The sequence below is a fragment of the Monopterus albus genome, unplaced genomic scaffold (assembly GCF_001952655.1).
Source record: "Monopterus albus unplaced genomic scaffold, M_albus_1.0 scaffold365.1, whole genome shotgun sequence".
NCBI classification, from domain to species: domain Eukaryota; kingdom Metazoa; phylum Chordata; class Actinopteri; order Synbranchiformes; family Synbranchidae; genus Monopterus; species Monopterus albus.
The window spans coordinates 223,585-249,303 of record NW_018128245.1 but is presented as its reverse complement, the minus strand read 5'-3'; the positions used below and the strand labels follow the sequence as shown (position 1 = coordinate 249,303).

The window sequence follows — 25,719 nt, the reverse complement described above, 5'->3', positions numbered from 1 at the left end:
CTGCTGTATGTATGTTTGTTTCAGGACGCCAGGCGCTGCGTTTCCAGGAGGACTTGGTATCATGTGCAGTTGCTGAGCTCTGCATGGGCCTCTCTTTGATGACAACAGAGGCTCGAGGGCTGCAAGGAGAGTCTTATGAGGCTGATGTTCTCTACTATGTATTTCTGTGCATACAAAAAGTAGGTTCACTAAGACTACGCACACTGTTAATTCAATGTCTGTTCCATTTCTCTCTGTATTTGGTTGTGATGTGGAAACACTGACTGCATTTTTTCTTTGTCTGTTTTCTTTCCTGCAGTATCTCTTTGATAACGGTCGTGTGGATGACATTTTCTCAGATCAGTACTATGCTCGCTTTGCTCAGAGTCTGCACAACATCCTGGAGCCTTGGAGACCATCCGTTCATCTGCTCGGTGAGAACAAACGTTTATCATATTGTAGTTTATCATACCATGTGGATTACTGATACACATTCCTCTAAAATAAATTTGATATTTTGTCAACTAATTTTGTCTTGTTTACAGTGTATAATAGTCAGTACATAAACCTACCATGTTAGGGATGTCATCAATATAAATATTTACCCAGGTCTCCTCTATATACTGTAGCCCAGCATACGAATTGACTGGAATGGTTTCTGTTTTGTGCAGTAGCCCATGGTGCTTTTATAATATTGAGGAAAGACTGTAATAATAAACTTCAGGTCAAATAATTCCCTTTGCTTTTAAAGAACACTAACTGTGTGGTTGTAAGAGCACAGTTCCTCTTTGTGTGGCCCCTAATATGAGACACTAACTGTCCACTAAATATATTACTCCCTCCCAACTGAAACAGTACTATTAAGAACATGTAGGGATGGGTCACAAGGTCCTGTCAATCAATACTCTTTAAACATGTTTTATTATATTTTCTGCAATATCAGTGGGCTGCTCGTATATGAACAGCACATTGTTTACATTGAATAAGCCTGAGAATGAACCTGCTCCCGAGTAAGATTGAGATTATGGACATGTTGCCATGACAACAAGTCTTACACCTCGTAGAACCAGTAGAACTGGGACCATGTGAAATTATCAACAAAATTTTCCAATGAAGAATACCCCCCTGTATAGATTGCCACAGTGTAATCACATGTTGTGATAGCAGTTGTCATTGATTAAACAATTGTTTCCTTGTAATTATTAACTTGTGCATTGTTACCCCAGTGTTGTAAACTGCCAGGTTTTGGTAATCTAGTCTTTGCCTTCCTTTCCAGGTTATGTTATCCCCAGCCATGTGACAGAGGAGATGCTGTGGGAATGTAAACAGCTGGGAGCTCATTCACCTTCAACACTGCTCACAACTTTGATGTTCTTCAACACAAAGTGAGTTGCACCATGCTCGCACATATAGGGTTTACCTCAGTTGTCACACAAATATTTCATGCGACTATGGTTTTGTCTTTAAAAACAAAAAGCCAATGTTTTCCCTTGCTTTTACTGGTACTGCCCACGGATACATGGACAGCGCTTACAAATGAATCGTATGTGACAGTCACCTGCCATTATATAAGCAAATGGAAAATACAGAACACTGTTCTTCAGACTAAAATAATTCCAAAGCAGAATACTGCTGAAAACCTGGTGAATGTGCTTTCTATTGCCGCAGAACACTGGGGACTTACTGGTAAAGTCACAGCATGCATACATGACAGTGTTAGCAATATGGAGCTAGCCAACATGGAGCAGGACTTTCAGCAATGCAGGTGGAGGTGGGGGTGTCAGTGATCCTCAAATAGTGCCCAGCGAATATCATATAGCATTTTAGCTTGAAATGCCATCCCTATTACGTATATTTAATTTTATTTTTTTATTTTTTTTTTTTTAACAGGTATTTCCACCTGAAAACAGTGGATCAGCATTTAAAAGTGGCCTTTTCTAAGGTGCTTAGACACACCAGAAAGAGTCCCAACAACCCCAAAGACAAGAGCACCAGCATCCGATACCTAAAGTCAACTGAAAGGTTCATAGGACAGAAAGGTAAAAGTGTGCATATGGTTCTGATTTGAGCTGTGATATCTGAGAGGAAACCTCATTTTAAGGATAATAAATTACTTTTGTACTATATGGAATTTTTTTTGTCTGTTTAGTGACAGATGACATGTACTCGGAGCAGCTGGAGGACCCAGAGAACCCTCTGCGATGCCCTATCAAACTCTACGATTTCTACCTCTTCAAATGGTAAATGTCAGATTATAGCAAGGATGGTGAACAATTTCAGTGAAAGGGAAAATACTTATTTCTACTCCCATGTAGTACTTTTCACTCTGGCCAGGATATAACAAGTGTCAGAGCTTCTCTGTGGAGGTGCTGCTGCTAAGAATAAAGGCAGCTAACTCCTTTGGCCTTTGCCATCTTTAAAAAAATGCTAGTATCCTTCTCGACTGGTGGATATTGTGAGTTATTCATATAAATTCACTACACTCAGTGCTGCATTTAAAACATTTTGGTTACTCTCAGTTATTGTTTTGGTCTTTCATGTTAACATATTACACAGCAACCTAAATGTTCAGATTTCAGGATATGGCAACATCAGGTGGTGTATGTTGCTACTTTATTAGGTACAACTGTACAGCAGTTCTGTCAAATAGTCTGTATGAAGGTCACAACCCGAAGATGTCTTCACACTGTGTTCTCTCTGTGTCTGTGTCAGTCCACAGAGTGCTAAAGGTCGCAACGATACCTTCTACCTGACACCTGAACCCGTGGTGGCTCCCAACAGTCCTATCTGGTACTCAACTCAGCCAATCCCAAAGGAACAGCTGGAGCAGATGCTCGCGCGCATCCTCGTTGTCCGTGAAATCCAGGAAGCCATTAACATGTCAGAGAGCGTGCACTAGTGTGACTGGAGGATAACGATAAACGGACTAGACTCTTTTGCTTCACCCAGCCTTTGATTGCTCATTATCAGTAGTCTTCTATTCTCTCACACCCTGTTGTGATCCTTAAGGGTGGCATGTATATGTTTATATTCATGTGTCAGCATATCTTACACACATACTGTACATAACAAACAACCAATACAGATAATTTGTCTTATTGAGTCGCCTTTTTCCCCTTTGTTTTGGCCAAAGGATGTCATGTCTCTTACTATTGAACCTGAACTCTAATTTAAATGTTATTTTAACTGTTGGTTCCCATTAGACAATTGTTAATTTTCTCTCCCAGTTTGTTTTATTTTGTAATATACTTCATATATATTTTAAGTCTCAATTGAATACCTCAGTGGTATTAAATGTGCATTAAACCAAACAAAGGTTAAATGCTCATTTTCGGCTTGTGTGAATTCTCCCTCTTTCTGTTTCACTGTTGTCCGTGCTGAACTGTGTCCACATGCGGACACAGGGCTGTGGGATTCCTTGTTGGCTCAGCTCAGTAACTCAGAATCACATCAGGACTATGTTGTGGATTTGATTGCAATATAGTGCTACCACTCAACCTGCAACTACTAGCACTTGCCACATAGTGGAGACATGGCAGGTGAAGGATGCTGTCTGCCGCTGGATCCCTCTTTCTCTCCTCCAATCCCAAAACACCTGAAGTGGGATCTGTTGTATCATACATGTTTATTATGTAACAGATGAAAGACTCTTAAGAAGCGGCTTAGCCCTTAATGTGCTATCATGTGTAATATTCGTAGCTCCTTCATGTACTGTAACGGGTTTCAGTCATTTAAGGAGAATGGCAGTGCCTGTGTTTTTGAAACATGATCTTTTTTGTACAGCCGCTGCACCATGTGTCTGCCTTTCTAGCAAGTCCAGTATCAGTTCTGCACATGCATCCTTATGTAATGATAGTCTGCATTGTGTGATATGAAACGATGCACAGTGATTTTTCCAAATAAAAGTCTTCTCACATCACTATCAGTAATGGAGGAAAACAGACTTTAAAAAACAAACAATGGCATTTTGAGTAAACCGAAAAGTTTTTGTCAAAGTTGACCTGATTCTTGTGCGTGTGTGCACCATTAGTCTATGTGCATACATAAGTAGCCTAATTATTCTCATGCACCTCATGGTAGGTAGTTCATGTTAGAGCAACAGGTTTGACCAGAATAGCAGGTGATTTCCTGGTAACTACAAACTGCTGCCTTTGTGGTTTCTTCCTCTGTGTGCATGTTGTCAGTTCAGTTTCCACCCACAGGGCCTGTTGTCCTACAGCATACACAGCATTATTTCTGCAGTCTTTATCCTCCTGTCTCAGGTGCTGTTTTGAGGCCATTTCCTCTGTTTGTTTTTATACCCAGTCTTTGTCATGCATGTGTCTTTGTGTTATCAGCCTAACGGTATGCAGGTTCAGGAGGAATATGATCCTAGATTAAATGATGATGAGGGCCGTAATCTTCTCAGTAGGCTCCCAGGGTGTAAAATCTGCTATATTGTGCTCTGTGGTGGGACTGGTGGAGGTTTCAGTTTGTGACGGCGATGTCTCCTTCTTGCTCGGCTTCCTTGTCTTGAGGAGCTGTGAGGTTGGTCCTTAATGTTGTGGTTTATGGTCGTACTAGCTGCCTGCATCTGTGGACTGCTGGGAAAGAGAAGACACCTAATTAAAATGTTATAAATTTCAGTGACTAATCATACCATACCCCAATTGAAATTGAATTTGGTGTTTGTATGCTCACTGGTAGATTATTTCTGTGTTCTCACCTTACTAAGACTTCATCTGTTCTTTCACTGAGCCATTCTAGCAGACACCTATGTATGAATATGTACTGCTCCTGAGTGCATACAAAGAAACAGGCAGTTAATGAGGATGCTGGGGCCAAAATGTGTATAAGCCACTTAATTGAACATTACGCACTGTATGTTTATTTTTAAATAAGTTCTGACACCGAGCAGTGGTGGGAAAATAATATTTTAATTGATTAATTTTCCTCAATTTAATACATGTACTACTCAGAAAATACTATAGCCCTATATATATATATCTATATCTATATATAGATATATATATACACACTGTGTGTGTGTGTGGTTTATTTCAAATGGAAATAATGTTCCTTTTTCAGAGCTCTCTCTGACAGGTAAAGCTAGTTTTCGAATTACAATCTTACATATAATAAGAAGCACTGTTAATAGATTAAACTGCCCAGTAGTGCAGTACATAAAGTAGTAATTATCTTTAACTTGACAACACTTGGAAAGCTGCCATTATATATGAAAAATACACTTACTTTTGATATTAAAGTATATTTTGCTGCTTTGTTTTTTAACTGTTTTAACTTTTTAACAGTTTTACTGGTAATGGAGTATATTTTTACTTTGTTTTTGCTACTTCTACCGAAGTAAAAAATCTCAATACATCTTCCACCACCATAGTATGCCCCACAGGACTGACCAGAGTCTGGACCATCCACATCCGATGTAGCCGTAGGTCCTCCACAGCGGCCCTGATATCAGGCCGGATGCCCCTCGCACACAGCTGCATCATCCACAACAGTGTGACAAATGTCCCTGACCGTCCAACGCCTGCACTGAAACTCATAAACAGAAAACTGACTTTAAACATGCTGTCTCATGCACCATCTGATTGATAACTCTCTGAAACATCTATAGGATGAATGGTTAAAGGGACACATTGTTAACATTAGCGAGTGATGGGTATGAGGTCACACCTGCAGTGCACCACTGTCGGTCCCAGGCGAGGAATGGCTTCTAAATGCTGCCGCACATGCTCAGTGAAGGCACACATAGAAGAGGTGTTAGGCACACCCCGGTCTGGCCAGCAAGGGTAGTAGTAGTGTGTGATTATACGGTCTGTTGGAAAGTCTCTCTGAAACAAAAACACTTCTTTTTAAGCCAACCACAAACACTTCTTTGATTACTGGTACAGTCAGTGCAGACAATTTAAAGGAACTCACCTGGCTGAGGTTTATTGTGGTAATAAAATAATCTGGACCTTGTTTGCGGGTCATTGTCGTCACTCGGATTAGTCCATGATAAACTGTCCCTGGTTCCAGAGGCCAATACATATCACACAATACCTGTACACATAAAAATAAGGAACAGTTATTTGGAACTGTAAGGTTTTAGGTAGGTGTTAAAGGAATAGTTTTGACATTGGGGACATTTTTATTATTGATTAATCTCTTTATTGTCAAGAGTTAAATGAGGTGTTTGATACCACTCTCACATCTATACTGTAAATATGAAGCAGCTGGTTAGCTTAGTATAGAACAATAACTAGAAACAATGGGAAACAACTAGCATGGCTTTGTTCAAAGATAAGATCAGCTTTCCACCACCCCTGAAGCTAACTAATATACAGTATATCTTGCTTGTTCAATCAATACAAAAATGGAAGTTTAAAAAACATTTTTAAAGTTATGTTTTATTGGAGTTGTGCCATTTCATTTCTTGTCCAGGTGCATTGACTTCCTAGAGTCTCTGCTTGTTGCTTGGCAACCACTGAGCAATGACAAGGTCTGACAAAGAAGAAAAAAAAAACACAGGGAATAGGAAATATTCACTAGTCAGGTACCATCCATCCATCCTAGCTTCCTCCCTCTGCGCATTCTGTGGCTCTATGAAAACATCACCCGACTTCCTCTGATGCTCCAGATGGACAGGAGTCATAATTCCTAACAGCTTTGTCTTGGGCATAATGTCATTTTAGGGTATTTGCTGACTAGGATCACCGTCTCAAACCAGGCTAGCTGTTTGCCATCTAGTCACTGTGCTAAGCTAAGATAACCATCTCCTCATTCTTCGTATCTTGTGCAGAAACATAAGAGTGTATCAATCTTCTTATCTAATTCTTGGCACAGGAAGTGAATCTATGTATTTCACAAAGAACTAGAACTGCTTCTCTAGAAAGGGAAATTATTTTGTTGGAAGGGTTAGGGGTAAATACAAAGTAGCACATGCAGACACACACATCACAGACACAGGCTGAATTTATCTTTCTTACTGTGTCCTTGTGTCTCAGAGCTGTCACCATGATGATTATCCTGACGTTTTGCTCCCACACCATCCTCCAGAAGTCAGCCATGGTGTTGTGCAAAGGACCCTGGGTGCAGATAAAATCTCTTTCTGATCCTCCACCCTTAATTCAGACACACAGTCATTAACAAATGCAGACATATATAAAGACAGACAAAAATAACTAAATTAATTTGGTTGAGGAAGTGAATGAATTCTTACAGGCACAAAATTTGCATTGATGTAGTCACTGTGTGGATCGGAGTTTTGAACAGACAGCTTCACCCGACAGTGGTCATCTAACATCAGAAAACAGAAAGCAGGCACAAGTTTTGTACACTGCTAAATTTGCATGTTGTAAATTGAACTAGTAGCAGCTTTGCACTTACATGGCAAGATGTAAGGGTATCTGTTCTTTTCTCGGTTGGTCACTAAGTCCCCTGCTTTGCTGGGGAGGTGTTTGCCAACTTCCTCCAGCTCCTTCACAGAGCCAAAGACATTAGCACACATGACAGTCATTCCTAGCTTCACAAATCATAAATCTAATGTAAGTTCAATTTCTAAACATACTAGTTACCTCAAACTCCTGCTTAAAGCCTTTGTTGTCATTGGCAGTCAGTGACTGGCATCGAAAACGAAACTCCTGTAGGATTTCCGTTCTTGAGAGAGTTTGCACGCTGTAAAATATTTAGACAATATTGTTAAGTCTGGTGATGATATCCCATATTAACAAACAAAAAGACCAAAACCAACAATGAATGGATCCTAATAACTATTCACTGTGTAGTCAAAAGTTGATGAGGCGTACTCCTCTGTTCCATAAAGCTCTATCATTGTCCACAAACTAAAAAAAACAAACACTTTGAGATGTTCCTTTATTACAATAAACATGAGCACTGAACCAGAAGCGCACCATATTATCAGCTGGAAATAGTCTCTAGCAAATGCACTCTTTACTCACATTTGAATAACATTTGCTAAATGTCGCAGTACCCTGATGTTTAAGGATGTTATTCAGGCTTTTTTATAAATGAAAATACATTTGTTAAATGTTTTTAAAGATTTACATTTTCAATAATGGGCTTATCAGAGCCATATCCTTTTAGCATATTTCAGGATGATGCAAGGAATTTGTCACCCTTACCTCATGTTTTTTCTTGCTGTCAGCTGTGTACTTTAAACAGAAAACCCAGCTAGAAGGATGTCAGTGTTGAACCTTTGAAAAAAAAGACCAAATCCCATCTCATACATTACATTTGCATTACTTAATGGAGAAGTGATAAAGTAAACTGAAATTGAAAAGCTGAGAACATCTGTCTACTTGTTCTTTTCTCCTTTGCTTAGTAGTTCTAAGTGAATTTTACCAATTCTACAAGGGGGGGAGTGACACTGGAAAAATACTTAAAACAGTTGTCCTATGTTGGGAATGATGTTAAAAGCTTGCACAAACTTGTCTGCTTTAGTATATGCCCTGAAGCAGTTGAGTTAACCGGTTTTACTGTATCAAACTGAGAAAAGAATACAGTGCAGTCTAATGGGGTGGCTGGCTGTGGCTCATGAGGTAGGGCAGTCATCTCCTGACCAGCAAGTTGGTGGTTCGACTCCCAGTCTCCCCGCATGCCTAAGTGTCCCTGAACAAGACACTGAACCCCGAATTGCTCCCGGTGGCTTGACTCGCACCGGTGCGTGGCAGCCTGTCGTCATCGGTGTTGTGTGTGAATGGTGTATGATCTTCTGTAAAGCGTTTTGGCCAGTCCAACACACTGTGAGAAAGCGCTATATAAAATACAGTCCATTTACCATGATATCTCTTATTATATAATAATTAGTAATATATAATTCTAGTAGCCAGGCATAACAGACACAGCCCAGCTTTCTCACATTTCATTTAGTGATCCTGACCTGACAACGAAGAAAACCTGGTCCAACATGTTCTCAGTCTCAAACACAAACAACAGAAGGACAAAACTGAGTTCCAACAGTAGTTTGTGTTTTGTTCAGGATTACCTTTCCAAAGAGGCCTCCGATGAATGGTTCCAGTCTGATGAAGGCTGAGGATGAAAAGAAGAAAATTCCACTGCTTCAAATCATCTTAAAGTTGGGTGGTTTTGTGTGTCTCTTCAAACAGGAAGTAGTGTTGGGTGGAGACGGTGGGTGGAGAAAAGAACACTTATCTCCAGGGAGGGATGTCAGTATATGGTGGCCACAGGTGTGGTTTGTACTCACTCTGCTGTTCCTTATTTAATTCTAGGAAATCTTTTCCATCTTCTCAGATTCTGTTTCTCTGTTTTGATACTCGGGTTATATCTGAGAGACAATGTAGGCTGTGTTAGATTGGAGTTCATGATGTTGTAGTCTAACTTACTGCTAGAGTTAACGTACCATAACCAACACTGCACTGTCTAGTCTGACACATATTTGTGCTATTCCTTTGAAACACATGCAAACAAGTCACTGCATGATTAGGCATCCATATTAGCATAACAATAACTTACTGACAGGTACTAAAGGGGCTTAAACATGACATGGCTGCAAATCTCTGCATATTTATTAGCTTAGTTTAACAATAAGTTCATATCCCCCAACCCCCAACGCATTTGCTGTTATCCTAAATGATGATTAGAATCCAAATAACAATCACAGGTAGATAGATAGATAGATAGATAGATAGAGAGATAGATAGATAGATAGATAGATAGATAGATAGATAGATTTTTTACTGTTACATGTCTTTTATAACCTTAGTTACTTTTTAGACAGATTAATAAAACAAAATACCATATTATCATAAGACTTTATTAAACCGCTGTGGGAAATTGACAGTCGACCCAGCAGTATGTAAAGTACTTGAAATTATACAGAAAGTATAACATTAGCTCCCCCTTTACCAGCTGCAACAACAGTGATGAACACCCTAATTATAATTATATTTTAATAATATGGTAAATATGAATTTGAAATGTGCCATTTTACTTTTGGTACTGTACTTTTTTATGCTCACAGCATACTTTTGTACTTTTACCTAAGTACTGAATGTAAGACCTTTACTTGGGTATTTTTACACAGTAACAGTTTTACTTAAGTACATGATCTGAGTACTTCTTCACCGCTGCTTATTATATTTTTATTTGTTAAATTTCTGTTTTAAGAATTTGTGAGCTCATGTCCTCATAAATTATAATTCTGAAGTTTATATATTCTATAGGAGGATATCCTTGAAAAAACTGAATAATAATCAGTTTTATTTGACTATCATTTAATTCACAAGAGGCTGTATTATGACAGAATATGGGAGGCTGGCTAGGATTATATTACACAACGCAAGTCTAAATCATATTTTCCTTTAAATAGTCAACAGTCTATACTATGACATTATGTCTCATAACTCAGAATTAACATCTCCTAAAACAACACTTGGTTTTACGTTACAGCGCCATGTTCATTTTAGGCTTATATTAGTTTTTTTCATACAATCATACAATCAAAATTCTCCGCTCTACTTCCCTTTAAACTCGTCACTAACGCACGCGAGCTGTCCAACAAAGGGGTAGACAGGTGTATTTTTTTTTTCTTTGAGCCTTTCTGACCACTGGGTGGCTATAGGAAAAGGAAGTAAACACGCGTGGCGTCGTTTTGCTGCGCATTAAACAAAAAAAAAACTAAAACACCTGAGAAATGACGTGTTAGTGGGAGGTAAAAGGTCGAGCCTTTTAAACTGGTTGGCACGGTGCAGTCTGTGAAATATGAAGCCGTGAGCGAGGCAGAAATGTAAAGTTTCACTTTCTGTCTGTACCAACGACAATAATTTAAGAAGTCGTTAGCTTTTGGGGCTTTGTTGGACTCAACAGGATATAAAGCCTTTATTTCACGCTGGAAACCGGTAGGAATGGATCTTGCACGAACGCAGGACACACTACAAAGCAAGGTAAAACATTTTCTGGGACTGAAGAAGCAAAAACTGACAGCTGTCATGTGTGCACAGATAAAGTCTTAACCTCCCTCCCTTCCTTCACTAAATAGACCTTCAGTCATTAGACGCAGCTGAATCATTAACCAAAACCAGGACGGGGTCAGAACAGAAGTTATAATGAGCTCATAAATATTGTACAAATATAACTGCATTTAACTAATGGCACAGGAAATTTTGAAAGTTAAATATTAAGCAAATGAGGGCACAAATGAGTATATACCCATTTATTTTAATGCATTTTATTTCACTACCGTTCCACTGACGAGAGACTGCACAATGAAAAGTGTGGTGGTTGTGTCTCTGTTGCTATCTAGGAAGTGTGGGGTGAGGAAATGCCACTAGACATTAGTTATATTTCCTCGATTTCCAGTCCTTGTTCTAACAGTATATGTAAGGTTCCAGTGTGCAGTTTAAAAACCAAAAAAAATTTCAAACATTCCTGAGCAGTCTGCAGAAACAGTAGTTTATATCTATGGCTTACTATCAATTTTTATTATCAGTAAATCTGTTCATTATGTTTTTGCTAAATCAAAACCTCATTAGCTTTGTAAAATGCCAGAAAATAGTGAAAAATGCCTGTCAGCACTTCCCATAGCCCAAGTTGACATCTTCATATTGCTTATTTTGTGTGGCTAACAGCCAAAAACCTACAGATATTTGGTTCTTTATCACCAACGACAACATAACACAGCAAATCCTCAAGTTTGAGGAAGTGGAACTACAGAGAGTTTGGCATTTATGACCAGTACATGGTTAAGGTGGAGGTAATTTTTATTTTATGCTCTGTGTCGCCCAATGAGGTACATCCTGTTCCTCAAAATGATCTTTTTAGCCTGTACAGTTTTTCTGCTGTTTGTAAAAGGCCACAGTGTTTTGAATTCATTCCCTCCTGCCAATTCAGGATGAGAAGAGGCCGATCAGAAGAGTGCGAAGTCCTTCCAGACCGAGGGCGTGGAAGTCCAGTTCTTACAAATTGAAGTTTGGAGGGACATTCTACCGGCCTGGGTGAGACCGATGATTCAGAAACGGGGAGCACATGATTTGTTCTCATTCTATATAAAAGCCACATTATAATTTTTTGACTTCATTACCTACGAAGTATTGATGATAACACTGAAGCTTTTCTCCTCTGCTGATGATGCAGTTTCCCGAGGCATGACCATTCAGCCTACAAACCTGGCTATGGCAGCTCTAAGTACCACCACTTCATCCCCAAGACTTCCTTCCTCCAGAGAGATCAGCATCCTAAACTTCACCATGTCACGCTTAGGGAGAGGGAACGAGAGAATGAGAAGGAGCGGTATGAGCAGAAAGATAGCGCTGAGGGGAGCTCATCCCCCAAACAACACAACTGTAAGTTTATGTGCTCAGCAAAAGACTTTGAAAATAATGATAATGCACACTTCATCTCATTTACAGAGAGGTGTGCTGCTTCAAGACAAAATGTGCACCATGCAGCCAAAAGCACTTTTAGTTTGTCATTTTTTTTATGGTTTGGGTTTTTCTCTTTAGTTTGAGGTAAACAAAATCTTCAGCCTAAAGTAATATTTTAGACAATTGTGTACTTTCACCTTTGTGGCAGTTCTCTGAAAGAAGAAGACCCAGTTTCCTGGGAGAAAGAAGGAGTAAACATTTGAGCATTCTCATATTGTTTTGCATATGCCTGTAGGCACCAGTTGATGTTTGGACATAAAGTGCAGGAGGGCTTTCTGATTAATTGTTGGTTGCCATTTTGTGTTGTTAGGTAAGCTCTTTGAATGAAAGGATAAGGTCAGTCATTTTCTGTATTAACAGTATTTTCAACACTCCTCATACAGAGACCAAAACCAACAAAGAATTGTTTCTACTCACAGTTAATGTCTGTCAATCTGTCAGTCATGGATTAGTTTATTCACCTGTGCCACTGTTACTCAAAAGTGATTAAAAATCATAACAGTGAAACACATTGCTGCAGTGGGTGACATGTTTCCTCATTAGAAAACACAAGACCCTCATATTTTATTAAAATGTTGCCCCAAAGGCTCCAAATGACTGTAACGTTTCACAGCATCTGCGATAAGCAAATTATATTCTCAACAAATATCAGGGTCCTGTGTTTTGTAATTAGGAAATATGTTGCCCAGTGCAGCAATGTGTTCTTAATAGTTTTTGGACAATAACAGAGGTCTATGCCACAGAGAAATCAGCTAATCCAGGACTGACATATTGACAGATATAATCGTGAGTTTGGTTTTGGTCACTGTACAGGAAGTGTTGAAAATACTGTTAATATAGACAGTGATTGACCATTTTGCTTGTACTGCAGTAGTTGATTACTTAGTGTAGCAGGTGACAGCAGTATTATTGCATACAGATCAGAATCTTTCAGTAGAACCTACAGTTTTAATTAATTTGTTTATATGGACAGATGATAAATCCAATTTTAATTTGCACATTATTAAATGTAATAATGGAGAAAAGGGTTAATTGCAGGCGGCAACTATTGGTATACATTGGTGAGCGTAGCTGTAGGTACATCAAACAGGTACTGCTAAGCAAAGCAAAAGTAATCCTGAAAGTTTCTAAGATTGCTTTCATTAAAGATGTTAAAGACTGGATCTGCCACTGTTTATTTGTATCTATTTGTCTCTAAATGTGGGTGAGTCTAAATGTCACAATAGACCTATGTGCAATAATTGGTCCGAAGGTAGGCAAACAAAAGTGGCAAAAGTAACAAGGGTTAAAAATACCACTGAACTGAATATTTTCAAGGGGGCATGGTGATACTGTTCTTTTATTCAAGTCTAGTTATGGTGCAGTCACCTTTTTATCAAGCCCTTTTAACAGGGGCCAGAGCATAAAGGAAAGAGAACACATTTCAAGGACAAACATTTTCTGTAACTTTTATCTTTTGTTATGCAGATTAGGAACAGGCACACTTGTTTCGGGTGATAATGTTCATCTGTGCAGACTCACAGACAGGCACTGACAGCAATGTTAAAACTACTGCAATTATATAAGAATAATATAAGAGTATTAAAAGCTAACAGTTTCTCCAGAGCTGGAGGACCAAAGAGACTGCTGACAAAACTATAATAAGCTCTGTGCACACACTATATTCTTTCACTTTACCTTAGGCACACAGCTATCAGAAGTAGCACATTTCACATAAAAAAAGAAAATGCATCCTACAAAAGCAACTTCAGTTACACATCAAAGAAAGGCAGTAGAACAGAATTGTCTAAATACAGATTACAAATGTAATGTTACATTGGCAGAGATGAAGTAGCCTCTTTGCAGGTATATAAACTGCTTTGGCACAGTTATGTTATAAGCCATATGGTCCCATTAAGGACCAAGTGCACTACCTCTATTTCCATTAATGCTATTGTGGTTGAGTAGAAGCAAATCCCTGCAGGCAGGTTGCAGATCTAGTGGAAATGCCCATGGTTTTGGAAGGAGCTGTTTTAGCAGTTCATTATGGGTCTAATGTTTGGATGTCAACAGAATTTTGGGCCTTATAATCTGTGTGTTATGAGGAGTATAAACCGCTGACACAGTCCCAACAAAAACCAAGAAAAAAACTAAAAATCTTAATGTTACTGTCACCACCTATATATGCTGTATATATTATCCTGCATATATTGCCATATTTATATATACAGTATATCTACATAATGTACTCTACAAGCTTAATAGCATTTTCTTGCACTTTATTTAAAAATCATTGGGTGGCAGTATAAGCAAGCAGTGCCATCCACATGCACATTTTCATGAGAAATTTGCATTACAAATATTTGCCCTGGTGATTGGTAGGTAGTCTCAGTATGGTAGCAACAAATCAATGTTACATAATACTGCTCACTTAAAAGCTTTCCCCAGACCCAATGTATGGTTTATGACACCACTGAACTGACAGTAGTCAAGCCATTACAGAGTGTATGCCTCAGATTGTCTCTTGTAAACTATGTAAGATAGTTATAGATACGTTTATTACATGTGCAAACGATCTCATCTGTAAGCGGCAAGAGTCTGAATATAAACAGGAGATGTTGAAAATTTACTACAATTATGGTTCACTGGTTTTATCACTAACTGAAGTGCGTGTTTCAGATCTTGTGCTGGTATGAAGTGGTATGGGATGTTGTTTGTAATGACAGAGCCATCGGTTCTGTATGTTTTCATCTTCTCTTCCACTCAGGCACTGCTATCTGTGCGCACACTGCAGCACTGTGGAGGTGTGTGTTTGTGTATGTGTGAGTGTGGAACAGGTTTTTTGTGCCTGAGTGCGATGATGGTGACTCATCGCTGATTTGTGTGTAATATGAGCGTGTGAGAGAGAGACCAGCTAGCAGTATGTAATGAGCCATAACAAAGCAACACAAGCTTCACATAGGAATATTTCATTGCAACTTTACAAGGCAAATTTCACAAATATCAGCAGATTCTGCCTAAAGTTGTAATAATTTTACACCCTGATATTTAAAAACAAAAAAAAAATTGTGTTCTAGGAATGGGCTGAAGGGGAAAAAGGCAATAATTAGGAGGCTATTAAGCATCTAAATGGTGACTTAAAGATACTCCTGTAGATTGTGTAGGTACTTACAGACATGGTAAATGGAAAAAGAAGACCTTTCTAACATGTGTCACTTATTTTGTTTTTGATAGTAAACATGAATTATCTTCTTGTGTTGTTTTGTTGACCTTGTGGTTTGGTTGTTTTCCAGCTACTAGACCGTCCTTCCACAGGTCCACTTCCAGCAGAGACAAGGGCGTGCAGTTCACTGTAAGTTCCCAAGTAGAAAACCTGCTCTGCTTTTCAGTTTTGTTAAGAAATGTGGAAAGATATGGCCCATCTGTTCCTTAAAATAACATAATACTCTATTTAGTCCCTTTTTCCTTCTAAAGTAGCAGTGTGGTATGGGGCAGTACAGTATGAAGGTTTTAATGACATGAGTCCTAAAAGCTTTCTGACAGTTTTATGCTGATAGAAAAACAAAACAATTGAGTCAGTGACTGGAGTGAAATGCCAGTTTGTTTGCTTGTTTTTTTTTTTTTGTTGCCATGAGCTGCAATCAAAAAGACTAATAAGATTTTGCATTTTAGTAATTTTTACTAAAAGTTTTGCCAAACATTTTTGATTAAAAGTTGTCAAATGTGAGAATTTGCTGCTTAAATTATAGTAAATTGAATTTTTTTGGTGACAAACCAAGAAATTCATAGACATTACTTTTTCTGATGTCTTATAGACCAAACAGTTAACTGAGAAAATAATCTATAGAGCAAGTGATAATGACAGGAATCATTAGCTGCAGCCCTACAAGTGATGGTACAACTTAATAAAACATTTTAGAAGCAGTTATTTCCATTATTAGTTAAGCTGCTGATAAATTTCTTTATTTTAAATTCCTAAAGTCGGAGACATTTTCAAATGTTTGTCTGACCAACATTCCAAACCCTAACAATATTCAAGTTGAAATTATATAAAATTGGAGTAAAGCAGCAAATCCAGAAACTGGAACCAGAGAATGTTCGATGGTGTTGCTTTTGCTGGTATATTGATTTAATCAATTATAAAAAATAGTCAACCATTTTTTTTTCTGTTGCTGGGCTGATTGATGAGTACATTAATTCCTCTAGTAATAATTCTAGCTAGATTTTTTTTTTTTTAATTTTGTTTTGTTCTTCAGACATGAGTTTACAGCAGAGATTTACTTAGCTACTGTGTAATGCAAGCAGCCCAGGTGTTGCAGAAAAGGCTAAACTCAAATGATCGCTTAAATTTCTTGGCTGACTTAAACAGAGTGTCGGGGGGAAAAAAGCAGCAAATGATGAATCACTGCTGGCCACCGCTACAGTGAAGTCAAAGTGAAGTGAGGAAGAGGAATCACAGAGTGACTGGCTGTTTTTTCGCAGTCGGTGTTCTAATCAGCTTTGTGTTAATAAATGCAACTGGAGTCTCCTGAAGCCACCGATCTGTGATTAACAACTCTTTTATTACATTAAACACTATAGAGAGCCTTTTTATTTTAAATCGGGTTAGTTTTGAGTGTTTCGCTGCTGATGCTTTTTCCACTTCATTAATGTGGGCCAATATTTTTAAAATTATGATCAGATAGAAAAAAATCCAGAACTCTTTAATCTGATGTATAAAGTCAAAAATTTTAGTTTGTCTGTCCACTCATCTCAAATTAAGTTCTTCCCCCTTTGAGTGTATGCGATTAACCCTTTATAAAATGTTGTAATTAAAAGCGATTGTGTTATGTACAGAACTGATATTTTATAGCGCCACCATGTACTAAGGTACTTGTAGATCAGTAGTACAGTGGGCTGCCAGGTTGGGATACATCCCTTCAGCTTATGTGTATCCCTCTTTAATGCAACTTTTTAGCTATCTCTTGAATTCATTCCTGGAATCAGGAAGTAATAAACCTATACTCCCTCATTACTGGCCTACTAACATTTATAACTTATAATCACCTTTATTTGGCCAAGTATGTTACACACAAGGAATTTGTTTCCGGTACAGAACCGAGGCAGCCATCTTTGGTGCCAACTCAACCAATGGCTCTAACAATCGGGGGCAACTTGGGGGTTCAGTGTCTTGGCCAAGGACACTTCGACATGTGGACTGCAGGCACCGAGATTCAAACTTCCACCCCTAGGGTTGGGAGACGACTGCTCTACCCACTGAACCACAGTCGCTACCAAAGATGCAATTATAACTTGATGCTCATTAGAGGATAAGTGTTAACTGTTAATGGTGAAAACCCACTTGAAGTGAACAAAATAGGCGACATTACCTCTGCTCCATCTCACTCATTGCTGGATGTGTCAAGGCTCAGCAGGTAGCGACTAACTTGGTCGTCATCAAACACTGTGTACTTAAATAACCTGTACTTTCTCCCACAGTTTTCATAACACTGTACTTCATAGCAGTGTATTTGATTGTATCTACAGTTCTGGAGAGCAGCAACATAGAAAAGTTGGACAGTGATCTTCTCTGCAGACATGTCTTCACAGTGTTGCTTTTTAGTTGTCAGCAAGATACCACACAGGAATATTTGCCTTTTATTATGCAAATGAGGGCAAATTTCACTGTCCTGCATATAAAGATTTTTTTCTTTATGCACCACTGGTCAGTGCTGCATCAACTAGAAAAACTAAAGACCACTGTTGGGGAGTAGTGAACTACATGTAGTTCAACTAGTAGTTTAAATATTGTTTTATTTTACTGTTACTTCTGTAACACTTCTGTACTTCCTTTTTGTGGTACATTTTTGTGTCACTGAATATACAGTATGCAGTCAGAACAAATTCTCAGTGTTTCCTTTAATTGCCTCTTTTACAAGTGGACATGTGGCACTTCACTTTAGTCATCTTTTGGTCATTAACAACTCACTCATCATTAGTGTTTGCATCCATGTTTTTGGCTGCCTGTCTGATTACTACAGTCCAGCTCTTGTCTCGTTTTCTTCTGCAGGTTTCTCAGAGCGACAAGAACCAAAGCAGGGAGAGAGATCACAGGAGGACCAAAAGCAAAGAAAGGGAACGCAGCAGAGATGGGGCGCTCCTTTCGACTGGGAGCCAGATGGTGGTACGGGACAGAGCCATCCAACAGAAGAGGAGAGAGATAGACAAGGTAGTGGAGTGTCATTACACACACACACACACACACACACATCTTGGAAGAAGGGATAGTTACACAGTAAACAGATAGAGGAGTAGGGGAGATAAGAGAATCTGGGATCAGAGAGTGACAGAGGAAAGATCTTAGAAATGGCTGGGAGACAATGAGATGAGATTCATTTTCTGTAGTCCAATTATTAATTTTGAAATGCTGGGCCTCCAGCAACTTGAGTGTCATTAATGTGTTCACTTTGCCAAATCTGAAAAAGGAAGTCTTATTCATAAGCTGACATGATTGATGGTATTATTCTTTTATTATACTATTTGAGCAAAAACCCAGGTGAGGCTGTTTATCCCGGCTCATCTGCATCTCAGACGGCTGCAATGTGTGCTTTAATGCTGCGTTCAGTGTAGCAAACATCACATGAGGCTCTGCTCATTGGCTGTGATTTTGTGTGAGAGGTGTGTGTGTGTGTGTGTGTTTCCACCGACTTGATGGAAAAGATGGCCTCTAGCTTTTCATATCTCCATGGTTGCAGGATTATAGAGGCAGTCTGGCATCAGGTAGTTGATACACAATGCCCACAAACTCAGCAGAATGGCACACACAATACTTGCAGTCTGCATGTGAGCATTTCTGCCGATTGCTATTCTATTCAGTGGCAACTGGAAATGCAAGACCTCTCACCTAACTCATTTGCTGTGCCCTTTCCCTTTCCCTCCACTTTCTCGGCTGTCAGTTCCCCTGCTTCCTCTCACACTTCATTCCCTCACCTTGAGCTTTTGTCCTAAAACCACGGATGTGTGTGTCTTCCAGGTGTACTATCAGGAATGTGAAATGTTTGGGCTTGTGGTAAAGATGCTTATAGAAAAGGATCCATCCTTGGAACGTCCCATCCAGTCTTCATTGCAGGAGAACCTCAGGGACATCGGCAAGCGCTGTGTGGAGGCCATGGAGAAGTTTATTGAGGACTATGACTCCAGGGAGGTGTGACATTAGTCAAACACACATACACACATCTTCCTAGCACAGATCCTTCTCTTAAATGATTTGTGAATTTAATTTCATGTGCTCGAACAGTGCTGTTGTGGTTTTTATTTGTAATAAATTGTACATTCTTATCTGCTGCCCTGACAAAGTTCCCTTCTGTGCTAGGCCTCATGCTTAGCACTTAGCAACACTGGTGAAACTTTGATTCATTTGAACATTTGATGCCACTTCTAATTTTGAGACTGTAATGATAAAATAATACACTGGTTGATTTGATTTAAATGTCTTTCTGAAGAAGTCAGTAGCATATTTTGACATCCAGTGAACAACCTTAATTTATTATCACCTGCTTTTCAATTATGTCATTTTGTTGACAGCATATTAAACAACATGTGGTTGAAAATAGTTTCAGTGACTTATTTGTGAGTAGATGGGCAAAATAAAATTAAGCCATAGCAGATAATATTATGTGTCAGCAGGTGCCCATACACATTAAATGTTTATGTATTTGTAAAGTGAGGAACAGCTGTAGATTTCTTTTGATGTTTGATCTTAAGGGCCGACTAACATATCATGATGAATCATGCTTATCATGAGGAGCGGGGCTTATCATAGGAATATTGATAACAGCATGAAATTGCAGCACAAGTATGCCAACGTTATGTTTAAGTTTATTCAAGAACATACAGACTAACTGCTGTAAAAAATGTAAATACCCTACTGTGTTACATACCTTGGTAACAGTCCTTAAAGGGGGCACTGCATTGATTTTACAGAGTTCAGTTGACTCATGATAAGGATCCTACTCACCTTATTGAAAGAGTTGTATATACTGTACATTATGTTGTATTTGTCTATGACCAGATACCTGCAAAACTAATGATATTCCCATTGGTCTCAGCTGTATTTTGTGTTAAGAGCTTTATTACACCAGTAGGCAGCTTCTCTATTCCTCTTGTACATTGAATTTTGAGACAGACAGTAGACTACATCACGGTAGGAAAAGTACAGACAAAACTGCTCCTGAGCTGGTTTTAAATGTCCTAGAGTTGTGCGTGCCAGATGTCCTGGCTTACTGGGACACCTGATGGAAACGAGCCATCTTTAAGGAAATTTGTTTGACCTGTCCATGGGTGGGGCCCAGAATCTGATTGGCCACCTCTGCTAGAGGTTTGCTTGTAACTATTAATGAACAAAAAATGAATATAACAAATTGTTGACTTAAATAGAACTGATGTTTTCCTAGTGCATTTCAATTGAGATTGGTCAAATTAGTTTTATTTTATATCATGCATACAGCATATTTACATTGGCATGATTCACCTCAGTGGGGTGAACCACTGTGTAGCAGTGATGTCCCTGCCGAGTTTAGCTAAAGAAGGCACTGTGAGTGTCTCATTTTTACACAAAATAAACAGTTTGATTCTTAATATATGGTTTGTTATTTTATAGAACTGGGTTTTAATGTACTGTTTACATGTATTTCAAATGCACCACCCTTCACTGTGGCCACCCCATCAAAAATTTTCTAGATCCACCCCAGACCTGTGCTTTTCTTCCCATGACTAGTCAAAATGTCTGCTATGAAAAAGGTGTATAATGTATATAAGTAATAGTGATTTTCTAGAGTTGCTTTCTTTTGTCTTTGTAGCTTTCAGTGTGCACACAGCATACTCAGTCAGCATAAAAAGAGGATGGGGAACGGCTCTAGCACGCAGCGGTTAATGTGCAAGTCGAGCTGACCAATCAAACATCAGTCACATCCAACCAGAGATACAAATTCCTGGTTGTTCATTGAAGTACACTTTATTTTCAGTATGAGACAACAACAAATCAACATGCAAGTCTCCCTATCCCTACATCATGTTATACAAATAATGATTCTTTAGTTACAAAATATATAAATATTTAAGACTATATGTACATAACATTTACATGACTACATCCATTACTTTATTAAGTTTATTACTATATATACATTTAACAGGTATTATTCTTTAATATCATTATAATTATTTGCACTGCTGTTATTATTGTTAGCGTTATTATCAATATTATTAATCATCATCTATAAGTAACTCTCAAAAAACAAAGCATGTTGCAGAAGAGAAAACGGGACCATACCTGACGTTACTGTGCCTGAATGGTCAAGGAGCAGAGGCTGTCCGGCACTCTGTCCCTAGTAAAGCATGAGAGCTGGCTATGTAGTTCACAAGGTTCAACAGACTATTTGTACAAGGTGATAACGGGGCTAGCGAGCCAACACTATATTCCAGCAGCATTTGGATTCCACTGAGGTAAACAATAACATAGCTTGGAATCTAGCACGTAGCTTTCACTATCCCAACACGATTTCTGGTTTGTCCACATAGAATAGGTTTTACTGCCCAGGGTTTGGATCAGTGAGCTGCAACATGAACAGTCAGATCACTGTAGTTTGACCAGTGTTACTTCCCTTTTCAATCGGTAAAGGAATTGATCAGTCTCTCTGTAACATGGATACACACACAGACACACACATACATCATGTTATTTACCTTAACCACAGTATATTTAGTAGTCGTATTCATTAGTGCTTCCTGGTAGCATCAGTAGAGTTGGTTTCCATCATTGTAAACATTTCTGTTGTGTAAGCCAACTGAGCTTCCTCTCATGATTAGATCATTCTGTGTAGGTGTACACAAACATTAGCCATTGTAGAGTTGTGTAAGCTCACAAGCACAAAAAATAGGTCTTTTTGTCTCTTTAACCCCAACACACACACACGCAAATTCATACACAAACACTATTCACTCTCCCTGTCAACTCTCACTCTCACCTTCCCACTCCCTCTGTTCCTCCTCTATGTTGCTTTAACCATATCCTTACCTCTCTCTCTGTCATCTCACTTTCCTGCTTCTCCCTCACTATCTCTTTGCTCTATATCTAGGAAATGATGCAGTTTTTGCTCTTCCTCCTCTGGCGAGTGTGCAGCTGGCCATGAATTGGTCCATGCAGAGGTCCATGATGGCCACCCATGCCAGAGGGGCTGTAGCGATGGCGCAGCTCCTCGTTGTTGATGTAGCACAGCTGCACAGGCCGAGGGATTGGTTCGCCCAAGAAATAACCCTCATCTCCCTCTGACTCGGAGGAAGAAGAGCAGCTGGAGCACCAGAGGTCAGCAGCCTCCATGTACCCATCGCCCCAGTATGGCCCACCCAGCCCCACAGGTTGCCACCCAGCATTCTGCAGGGTGAGATCAGAAGTGGTACGGGGACAAGGTCGGTGGGACTGCTGTCTATACCCACCGGGCTCTAGACCAAACAACTCCCGAGCAGCATGACCAGAGGGGAAGCGATCATAATCCTCCTGAACACGGCGGTAGGGCAGCTCCACCATTTGAGTGGGCCGGTCCGCCACCAGGTGCAGGGCATTGTCAGAACGAGAACGGCGAGAGCGTTTGTGGTGACGACCACTGCGGTGCTGCCCATTACCATGGTTTCCACGATGGTGTTTGCGGTGTCTTGGTTGTGGTTGCTGTTGCTGTGATACAGGTTCCTGCCCACTTATGCGTCGGCGGGGCATTCGATCACTCATTGGAGCCATCCGCAGGTTTCCGCTGCTGCCCATCACCCCGGCACGACCTTTGTCATCAAAGCCCAGTGGCTGCTGGCCATCCCAGTATTGCAGTGGGTAACCAACTCTCAGTGGAGCGTACATGTTGTTGTTGTTGTATGGGCGAGAGGAGGACAGAGATTCTGTACTGTGGAACTGGACTGAGGAGCTGAGAGTGCCCATGTTGCTCTTTTCAGATACGTTCACACCCGAGTCCTTGCTCAGGTCTGGCATGGAGAACCTAGACAAATGCTCCTGACGCTTATTGACCCCATCCAGAGAGTTACCTGTTAAAACCATAAATTATGTCATACTTTCATATAATTTAATACTGTATCATATTGTAGCACAAAACATTGTATATATCACTATACCTGTAGCATTGGATATAGTGAGGGAGTCCATGGATCCACGAGGGGTCTGTTCTAGAGGAGTGAGGGGCTCATTGAAGCTCATGGCATTGATGGGATTTCTCCTGGTCAATGGGGGTCTTCCATCTCTTTGGAATCCATGCAAACTGATACTCCTCTTGTCAGAGAAGCCTTGGCTTTGGCTAGACATCTCATTGAAACTCATCTGGGTGCGTAGCTTGTTGGGCCTAAACTCATCCTGGCTGTGTTGCATCCAGTTTTCATTAAAGGAGTGCCCCCTCAGAGCAGCCATAGGGGTCCTCTTGGCATTACCTTGTTCCTTCCCCCAGGAATCAGGTCTCTTTCCTTGGTTGGCAGGATTCTGGCCTGGAGGATGAGCGTTTGCATTGGGATTGTAGCCCTGCCGAGGGTTACACTGACCAAGCAGATGTATAGGTCCAGGGGTAGGGGAAGGTTCCCGCTGGGGAGCCTCATATGCAGCAGGGGCGTAGGACTCATCCCGGCTCATCCACACTTGGTTAAGGCTGGGGGCACGGCTTGGAGTGCGGCTAGGTGTGCGGTTAGGTGTCCTGCTTGGAGTCTGGCTAGATGAGACGCTTAAACGGTCCATCTGAACAGACAGAGGATCAATTTCAGCAGACAAACGGTCAGGCATGGCGCTCCTTGTTCCCAATCTTGGTGCTATGGCGGGACTCACGGGAACGAGCGCTTTGGAAGGCTGAGTCAGAGGAGTCGGACTCATCTGGATCCTGATTGATTCAAACAGATTTGTGCAGTTATTTACCTGATAATATGTAAGGAAAAAATTGTGAATCTGGAGATGCCTAAGAACATGTCCTTTTAAAAATATAACAATGTATACAAGTGTAGTTATATTTTTGGTCACTTTACCTGCCCAGCACTGCAGGACCTTGAGCAGAAGATCTGCCCTTGCTTTGGCAGGAAGGGCCGGCCCAGCAGTGAGCGCTTGCAATGAGCACAGCAGAAACATTCCTCAGTTGCATGCCAGTGCTGCCCATCATACGTCATCTGGCCTTGGTCAACGCCTTCAGTAAAATTGTAAAAACATAATTTAGGCACATATTAGAAACAAGGTTATATGTAAATACACCAGGGGTCTAGCTTTAACTGCATACAAATGGTAATGTGATGGCAGCTATCTCTAATTTTACTGTAGAAATGATGTTCTACATTGTTTTCACTGCTAATGAACACAGCCTACAGTCTGACTGTAGCCATTAGCCAGTAAGTTAAGTATGTTTTTGTCAGATCTCTTAGTGCTGGAATGGAGTAAATATATATAAACAAAGTTTTTTTTTTCCTTTCCTGAAAGAAGAACATTTGTGATTTTATGCCCATACATTATCACTTGGTTTGTAAGACATTTCACCAGCCCTGCTCCCCAGCTAGGGGAAGTAATCATTTTCACTGTTGGTGTATGAGGTTACTTTTGTGTCTTTTTAATGCAATCCGAAATCAGGTTTTGACTCAAAAAAACTCTTTCACTCAAACATTTTTAACTCACAAAAATGTATTACTTGCAATCAAAACTTTCTGATTTGCAATCAAAATTTTTATGGTGAAAAAAAGATGCCTGCTTCTTTTTAATTACAGACTTGATTTTTGATTGCATTAAAAAGATACACAAGTACCTTCATATTACTGGAGCTTGGAGTGATAAAAAATCATCCACATCTCACTGTGCTGACTCCACATCTCCACAGCTGTGACACACAAGGCTCACAGAGCTGTTAACACCCACTAATCAATTGCTTTTAGAGGTTTTGTATATATGATTTTATGTGAATGTAACTAAAACATGACCATGTGTTTTGGTAACAGTTCATATATGTTAAACAGCAGCAATAACAGTGTTTAGGAAATATGTGCTGTACCTATGTGTTCTCCACATGCATCACAGTACTCAGCGTAAAGAGACTCAAAGCAGTTGCAGCAGTGTGGCCGACCATCCTTCATGATGTAGCGCTGGCCGCCAAGGGTGGTCTCGCACTCATAGCAGCAGAAGTGCTTCATGTGCCAGTGCCTGCCCTCTGCCTCGGTGCATTCATCAGCAAAGATTATCTGTGTGACCCAGACATTACAGTCATCAACAGGTATATTCTACAGTTATTCCATGAAGCTGAATGGGTTTATATAAAATGAGCAATGCATTTTAACTGGTTTTAAACTAGTTTATTCCAATTTGCAAAAATGATCTTATTATTCC

General features: G+C 39.7%; 4 protein-coding genes across 6 annotated transcripts in view; 2 read left to right on the top strand and 2 right to left on the bottom strand.

The window, feature by feature from the left end:
* LOC109951133 (glutamine-rich protein 1) overlaps nucleotides 1-3,901 on the top strand; it is a 7,009-nt gene extending 3,108 nt beyond the window's left edge. For all 3 annotated transcript variants that reach the window (XM_020585436.1, XM_020585437.1, XM_020585435.1), the window contains 6 exons: nucleotides 25-179; nucleotides 299-413; nucleotides 1,256-1,364; nucleotides 1,870-2,018; nucleotides 2,129-2,219; nucleotides 2,692-3,901. In XM_020585436.1, coding sequence (XP_020441092.1) covers nucleotides 25-179; nucleotides 299-413; nucleotides 1,256-1,364; nucleotides 1,870-2,018; nucleotides 2,129-2,219; nucleotides 2,692-2,878 — 806 coding nt within the window. In that variant the 3' untranslated portion in view covers nucleotides 2,879-3,901. The remainder of the gene's footprint in view (nucleotides 1-24; nucleotides 180-298; nucleotides 414-1,255; nucleotides 1,365-1,869; nucleotides 2,019-2,128; nucleotides 2,220-2,691) is intronic.
* Nucleotides 3,902-5,294: 1,393 nt separating this feature from the next.
* On the bottom strand, nucleotides 5,295-9,044 carry LOC109951121 (receptor-type tyrosine-protein phosphatase beta-like). Its single transcript, XM_020585423.1, has 9 exons — nucleotides 8,966-9,044; nucleotides 8,103-8,174; nucleotides 7,536-7,635; nucleotides 7,348-7,438; nucleotides 7,181-7,257; nucleotides 6,948-7,082; nucleotides 5,899-6,021; nucleotides 5,653-5,810; nucleotides 5,295-5,511 (listed from the first exon to the last, which is right to left on the bottom strand). The coding sequence occupies exons 2-9, from the start codon at nucleotides 8,105-8,107 to the stop codon at nucleotides 5,295-5,297; spliced, it is 906 nt and encodes a 301-aa protein (XP_020441079.1). The 5' UTR covers nucleotides 8,108-8,174; nucleotides 8,966-9,044.
* A 1,500-nt stretch (nucleotides 9,045-10,544) lies between these two features.
* LOC109951119 (periphilin-1-like) lies at nucleotides 10,545-19,930 on the top strand. The gene is made up of 6 exons (XM_020585421.1): nucleotides 10,545-10,883; nucleotides 11,830-11,933; nucleotides 12,073-12,281; nucleotides 15,635-15,693; nucleotides 18,391-18,549; nucleotides 19,354-19,930. The coding sequence occupies exons 1-6, from the start codon at nucleotides 10,845-10,847 to the stop codon at nucleotides 19,528-19,530; spliced, it is 747 nt and encodes a 248-aa protein (XP_020441077.1). The 5' UTR covers nucleotides 10,545-10,844; the 3' UTR covers nucleotides 19,531-19,930.
* Nucleotides 19,931-21,358: 1,428 nt separating this feature from the next.
* Nucleotides 21,359-25,719, bottom strand: part of LOC109951138 (prickle-like protein 2) — a 9,044-nt gene continuing 4,683 nt past the window's right edge. Inside the window, 5 exon segments of the mRNA XM_020585442.1 lie at nucleotides 21,359-23,408; nucleotides 23,496-24,142; nucleotides 24,144-24,241; nucleotides 24,384-24,538; nucleotides 25,388-25,574. Of these exon segments, the coding sequence (XP_020441098.1) occupies nucleotides 22,453-23,408; nucleotides 23,496-24,142; nucleotides 24,144-24,241; nucleotides 24,384-24,538; nucleotides 25,388-25,574 (2,043 nt within the window). The 3' untranslated portion in view covers nucleotides 21,359-22,452.